Source organism: Arachis ipaensis, chromosome B03 (assembly GCF_000816755.2).
Source record: "Arachis ipaensis cultivar K30076 chromosome B03, Araip1.1, whole genome shotgun sequence".
Taxonomy (NCBI): Eukaryota; Viridiplantae; Streptophyta; class Magnoliopsida; order Fabales; family Fabaceae; genus Arachis; species Arachis ipaensis.
Genome location: NC_029787.2, coordinates 73,730,943 through 73,738,248, shown reverse-complemented (window position 1 = coordinate 73,738,248; position 7,306 = coordinate 73,730,943). Strand labels below are relative to the sequence as shown.

The following is a 7,306-nucleotide window of genomic DNA, read 5'->3' as shown; positions in this document are numbered from 1 at the left end:
TAGTAGAATTTATATTAAAAATTAAATTGACTTAATTTTAATTTAAGAAGTTGAGTAAATCCAAATTTCAATCCTAAAGTGTTAAGAGTATTAGAGTGTATCCAAAGCCATGTGGCATTTGCATAGCAAGAAGCATCATCTTCCTGACTTCAACTGCCAAGTAATAGTAATAGTAATACATTACACACATTCACAAAGCAGGCACCGTTCTTAAATTTCTTTTAATTGATTATCCATTCAGACAACACCGCCAACCACCCACTCACTACTCTCTCTCTCTCTCTCTCTCTCTCTCTCTCTCTCTCGATTCGGAACCGTCGTTTTCTTACACCTGCGGGTACCTCCTCGGATTTCTTCTTTTCTTTGGGGGTACCCTTCTCTCTCTCTCCCTCTCTCTCTCCACAGATCGGATCAACGCTTAGGCAAAAACACTGTCCATTTCTCTTCAACTCTTCCCCACTGTACATTACTCAATCTCTTCTTCAATTTTCACTTTGTAATTTATGTGCATTTCTTTTAGCTCCTTTTCTGTCCATTCCTCTCTTTCTTTCTTTCCTTTTGTTATTTCTCCCCCTTTTGCAGTGTTCACTTCTTTTCTCATTGCAAAGTTTTCGGTGCTAGGAAACGAACCTTGCTGCTCCTGGATAACTTAAGCGAGCTTCAGGTTCTTGATTTCCTGCGAATCTGCTTCTAAGTCGTGTGCTAATTCGCCATTGCTACATGTTATAGGTAGCAGAAGAAGCTTTTGCCTTTTCTCTTCATATTTTGGTGGGTTTAGGTTTATTCATTAATTTGTTTTGGAATCCCAAAAATCAAAGTCAACAGAAGATGGTGATTAACAAAACGCTTTTCCTCACTTACTTCTACTTGTTCATCTACATTTTGCTTTCTTCTGGGGTCATTTTGTACAACAAGGTAGATAGCTACCCCCTTTTCTTCTCTTTTTGCTTAACTAGTGTTATTTAACTAATCTTTGTGACTAAGCATTTTTTGTTTAATTACTGTGGTTCTTTCTTTTTCTTTGCAGTGGGTTCTGTCTCCGAAGTACTTTAACTTTCCTCTTCCTATAACGCTCACCATGATTCATATGGGATTTTCTGGGGCAGTGGCATTTTTGCTTGTTAGAGTCTTTAAGGTATGTATGGATGTTTCTAATTCTGTAAATATTTATGTTCATTATGTGATAAGTGTCTTTGCTTTGGTTGTAATTACGGATTTGTAGGTTCGATTCTTGTCATGACGTCAGATTTGGAATTTTGAATGTCATGATTTTCTGTTAGTTGTGATTATTAATTATGAGATGAGAGTGATAGTTGTGTTTTGGAGGATCATCATTGTAAATTGGACTTCCTTTAGTTACACTCATCTTGTTCGATTTTTAATTATTGTAGATGATTGGTCACTTTTCTTTTTACTCGCTCCTTTCTTTATCATTGTCTATAATTAACCAACATTGTTAAGGACTAAGTGTTCGATTTGTTAACAAAGATGTAACATTGCATGGTAGGTTTGAATTCTTGGTATTGCCATGCTCTTGAGTCTTGACTGTAGGATGTGATCTTCATTGCATCTACTTTACCAATACTTCTTATTAGATGATGCTAGTTTAAATACTACATAAGTATTAATTGTATCAAAAAGAAAGAACAAAAAATAATAAATCCTATATAACAATTCTTAAAGTTGAGCTTACTCATTTTTGTTAACATTTATACTATCAAGGATAAAATGTTAGCGTTTTTACATTAGCTTCCTTTCATGTGTTATATTGTTATTAATATTTTATATCCACCCTTCACTAAAAAAGAAAACTTACCGATTTCCTCTTCATGTTAGCAAAACTAATAAGCTACTAAATACAGGTTATGTTGGTTGATCTGTCAATTCTATAAATGAATTCCACATGACTTAAGTTATTGCGAGAAATGCATCCGGTCCATAGGAGAATTACAGATAAAGTGCACATATTAAGTGCAAGTTGGTATATGTGTTGTGTTATTAGTTTAACGTATTCGGCATGGCGTGACTCTCATAAGTTATCACAGCGAAAAATGCTTTACTTAGTTGGTAGTTCATGTATTTTCTTCTTTTTTGTTTCTTTCTTTTTCTTGTGCATATTATTCACGATTGAACATGTTTTAACTTAAACTAGGATTTTATACTGTTATGGTGTTACCTTATGAAAAAAGCTATCCTATATGCCTGTTTTCCTGCCTCTTCTTTTACTTCCCTTGCTTGATTGCTTTTTTTTCTGCTGATTTGATTGGTAAGTTAACTTATAGTACTCCATTCTGTAATTTCAGGTTGTGACACCTGTCAAAATGACATTTGAAATGTAAGCATTTGATTGATTTGTATCCTTATTTATATTTAGTTGTCCTTTGTTAATACTTTTTTTCCTAAATCACTTTTCTTTCGGTTGCAGATATGCAACATGTGTGGTACCAATAAGTGCCTTCTTTGCATCAAGTCTTTGGTAAGCACTGCAATATGGGTAAACTGAAGTTTTCCTAATTTGGATTCTGTTCATCAAGTTTGTTTTGACAATTGTTCAGTTGTGCCTTTCAATCCTAGTATGACAGTTTTTTTGGGTTATAGGGCATCGGTAGCAGACTGAAAAATGCAAATCCATGTACCATGTGAACTTGCACTTTAAATTATGTTCAAGATTAGAAAAAGTAATAGATAATAGATGGTGTCCCTTCCTTGCCAGGTTTGCATTGAAGGTTTCCGAATCAGTAGCAGTTCCCTTTGCCAACTTTGTGAATAATGCTTTTAAAGATTTTATTTTCTGCATTTGCAATGCAGACCAAAGACATTTTTAAATAGCCAAAAATTTTGGAGTTAACATCATATTGTCCAAAAAGCTTCAGATCTCAGGAAAATTAGACTTGTTCAGGCATGTTCTAGAAAGACGTGGTGAAGTTTCTTATATCTCGTGGAATTAATGACATTAATAGTTTCTCGCCTACTCAGTCAAGTGTGTTGCATTCAATCTGTTTGTGCTTGAATAAACATGGATGAAGTATCTATCAGATTAATCTTGGTCTATAAAAATCTGTGTATGCAATCTCAATATCGCTTTTAAGGATAGTTCCGATACCTTCAAATTGAGATATTCGCTCTCTAGCTCGTTTTAATTTTTTTCCAGTCTGAAGTTGATACTACCAGCATTGACTATTCAAACCAGTACAAAGTACAAACTTCAATTCCTAGACGTTCCCTTTGTTTAATTATGACCATCATTTGGTACCTAGCATTACTTTTCATTCTATAGACAACAGGCAATGAAATGTCAATATCAGATATGACAGAAACCTTAAATAAAGCTGGCTAGCTTCATGTGGGCTATTGTAATTCCTTGCCTTGAGATACTGTAACATGTTCATGGCTACAGCTTACTGTCTGTTATCTCCCACCAATATTTGAAAATTTTTCATTTTCTGTTATTTACATATGTTCCAAGTATGTTGTTTCTATGAAGTTGTGGTTGCTTATTTGTATGGTTGAAATATTTCTTAGGTAGTGGGCAATACTGTCTTTTGTATTCTAAAGATGCCTATTAATATCACTGAAGCAACAAATATAATGAGCAAACTGTTTTTGGTTGCTACAGGTTTGGTAACACTGCCTACTTGCACATCTCTGTAGCTTTTATCCAGATGCTCAAGGCTCTAAGTACGTTTTTTGTGAAGTTAAAATGTTTCTCTTCTTTTGCTGAAGTTTTTGCTTACTTCTAAGGTTCGATATTTCAGTGCCCGTGGCAACTTTCATCATGGCTGTTTTGTGCGGCACTGACAAAGCAAGGTGTGATGTGTTCTTGAACATGGTGCTGGTCAGTGTTGGAGTTGTCGTTTCCTCCTACGGGGAAATTCATTTTAATATAATTGGTACAGTTTACCAGGTCACGGGCATCTTTGCTGAAGCATTGAGACTGGTCTTAACACAAGTTCTTCTGCAGAAGAAGGGATTGACATTAAATCCAATTACGAGCTTATATTACATAGCACCATGCAGGTATTTCTGTTGATAATTCCAAGATACTTATCTCTGCAACAAACATTTCATTAAGACAATATCACAATTTTCGTATATTGTAAAGTGCACATCTTGCACGTATGATAGGTATCCTTTGGTTTCTTTGACTAATTTATGTTATATATATAGTTGATCATTTGACTTATTAGGTTCAAAAGATAGCTGTGCTTTTGGGATTGTTGATGTTTTGCATATAAGCACACACATGCAATGTGAGCTGCTAACTTCTGCAGTTTTATATGCAGTTTTGTGTTTCTATTTGTGCCTTGGTACCTACTGGAGAAGCCTGTGATGGAAGTTTCACAGATTCAGTTCAATTTTTGGATCTTTTTCTCCAATGCTATATGTGCTCTAGCCTTGAATTTCTCCATTTTCTTAGTAATTGGTAGAACGGGTGCTGTAACTATCCGGGTTGCTGGTGTGCTAAAAGACTGGATATTGATAGCCCTTTCAACCGTCATATTTCCGGAATCTACGATAACTGGGTTAAATATAATTGGCTATGCTATTGGTAGGTTTTGTTTTAATTAGTATGTCTTTCAATCTTCCACCATGCCTCTCATCTTTTACAAATTTTACCGTGCAGCGCTGTGTGGAGTTGTGATGTACAATTACATAAAAGTTAAGGATGTCCGCACCTCTCAATCGCCTGCTGATAGTTTACCAGATCGAATCACAAAGGTCTAGTCTCTCTATATTTTATTAAATCAGTTTTTTTCGTAAAACATATGCTATCCTTTGTTAACTTGATAATTAGTTATATGGGGTTAGAAATCAAGTATGCAAATTCTTATGATGTTCTTGTCAAATAATTAGTTTAACTGTTCAAGAATGCATTAAAGTTAAAAAACCTTTACTCTCTTAGCACCTTAACTCAGTTCCCTAACATCTGTGGGTTAGTAAGTGCTAAATGTATATTTCAGCATGCCATTTCCATGTATAGTTTCGTCAGATCTCATTAAGAGGTGCATTGGCCATTTATGTTGTACAGGATTGGAAATTTGAGAAAAAATCATCTGATATTTATACACCAGACAATATTAGTGACAATGAGGGAAGCAGTGGAGGCAATGTTTCAACATCTGAAAGGGACATCGATGAAGAAGCACCACTAATTACATCATCGTCAAGGTTATCTCATATTGGACGCACACAGCTAACCAACCATCCAACAGGAAAATGAAAAAAAAAAAAAAACAAAAAGAGAAAAAGAAGAAACCAAATATAAGATTCATTTTAGAGTACCCGTTTGGAGAAAGGAGCTAGAAAGAGGAAGCTGAGTCAATTGCACCCTATTCCTCTCATTCTTTTTTAGACGATAGGTTCTTATAAGGCGATCATAATATGCTTTGTTCTTTGTAATTACTTTGTTGAGTAGAATGCATCATTTCTAGCTTGTGCATTATCTTTGACCAGAGGTGGAGGACATAACTGGCCCTTATAGAAAGTCCCCTGTTTTGGAAGCTCAGTTGTTTCATTATTCTTTCGGTTTTTTAATGCAACATTCCAAAGTTGAGTAGTTTTATGTTCTGCAGTAGTCAATGCATTTATGTATGTGCTTATTACCAAAATATTCATTGGGTGCCAAATTTCTGCTGAAATTAAAATTGGACGAGTGACATTTCATAAGTAGCCAAGTAGGTAAAACTGGTTACATGGTTGCTTATTCTTGGACTCTGTCAAACTGTTTTCGGTGGTATATTGCTGCTATCCGTTGATTTTTATTAGTAAGTTGTTTATTTAAGAAACACTGTAGAATGAAAGGTCATTCTACCAAGAATATACTCAATATAGCTCTGATTCCTGAGTGCCAGCTTCGAACCAAGTTCACTTGGGTTAAAAGTACATGCTTTCAACCAACAAACTACTTGGGATGCTAGCAGAATATAGCTAATCGAGTATTAAAAGGGATAGAAACTGTTCCCACATAGGCCTAAAACACTAAGGTCCAAATCCACTTTCTTGAGTCCACCTGGCCAATCAAGGCCTTTTGCATCCAACCTTCNNNAAATAGGTTCAATTCGGAATTTACAACCCGAGATCTGACTTAACTTGGAAAGCAAGCAAGAAACTTTTCTCTACCTGGCTTTGTATCTTGTTTTGGGCTTGGCATTTGGGTCCCAAAACTAGCCAAATAATATCCCGACTCCCAAGCCCAAGTCTTTCGTGCGGCCCAAACCAGGCTAGAAAACTGGAGATCAGTAATTAACATTTAAATTCAAATACAAATACTTTACTTATCTTATCCAATAAGATAAGATAACTATACAAAAATATATAAAGGGAGTCAGAGGCTCTCTTAGGTAAGTTACACATTCCTAACCCTCACCTCTTAGATCCATTCTGACTTGAGCGTTGGAGTGTCTTTACAGGTGCCATCTCTCGCTGTTCCGAAGGTCTGATTGCGTCATCACCAAGAGCGGCGAATCCCCGATCCTTCCTTCAACCTGTACCAGCGAGGTCATATACATTGGTGCCGTTTGTGGAGATTCACCAAACCTTGACAACATGATAGATGGGTGCTACTCCTTGAGAAGCTTGACATTGAGATCAGAGACAAGAAGGGGTCGAAAAATCAAGTAGCTGATCATCTATCAAGGATCGAACCTGAAGAAGGGACGTCGCCCGTCACTGTTGTGACTGAGACCTTCCTAGACGAGCAGCTATTCATGATTTAGAGGACTCCTTGGTTTGCAGACATTGCAAACTATAAGGCCATGAGGTTCATCCCCAAGGAGTATACTAGGCTACAAGTTAGAAAGCTTTTGAACGATGCTAAATACTACTTATGGGACGAACCTACCTCTTTTAGAGTTGCTCATATGAAATGATCTAATGTTGTGTCTCAGATGAAGAAGCACAGCAGATCCTCTAGCATTGTCATAGTATGGAGGACACTTTGGGGGTGTAAGGACAGCTACCAAGGTCCTTTAGAGCGGTTTTTACTGGCCGACTCTCTTCCGAGACTCACGGGAATTTGTAAGAAATTGTGACAAGTGTCAGAGAGCCAGGAATCTCCCTTACAATTATGAGATGCCACAGCAGGGGATGCTAGAGATTGAGTTTTTTGATGTATGAGGAATTGATTTCATGGGACCTTTCCCTCCCTCATACTGAAACACTTACATTTTGGTGGCAGTAGATTACGTGTCCAAGTAGGTGAAAGTAGTGGTGCTGGCCACCAACGATGCCAGAGTCGTGTTAAGCTTGTTGCAAAAATACATTTTCAGCAGATTTGGTGTCCCAAGGACACTGATAAGTAATGAGG

At 36.6% G+C, this 7,306-nt stretch overlaps 1 protein-coding gene across 5 annotated transcripts; it reads left to right on the top strand.

Moving 5' to 3' along the window:
• On the top strand, positions 125-5,568 carry LOC107630566 (probable sugar phosphate/phosphate translocator At3g17430). 5 transcript variants are annotated; one of them, XM_016333749.2, is made up of 10 exons: positions 125-461; positions 730-915; positions 1,028-1,135; positions 2,304-2,335; positions 2,426-2,476; positions 3,617-3,678; positions 3,756-4,017; positions 4,284-4,549; positions 4,625-4,719; positions 5,030-5,568. In XM_016333749.2, the coding sequence occupies exons 2-10, from the start codon at positions 829-831 to the stop codon at positions 5,219-5,221; spliced, it is 1,155 nt and encodes a 384-aa protein (XP_016189235.1). In that variant the 5' UTR covers positions 125-461; positions 730-828; the 3' UTR covers positions 5,222-5,568. The 5 variants fall into 5 exon arrangements, with proteins under 5 accessions (XP_016189235.1, XP_016189234.1, XP_016189233.1 ...); XM_016333748.2 differs by having other exon boundaries at positions 622-915; XM_016333747.2 differs by having other exon boundaries at positions 583-915.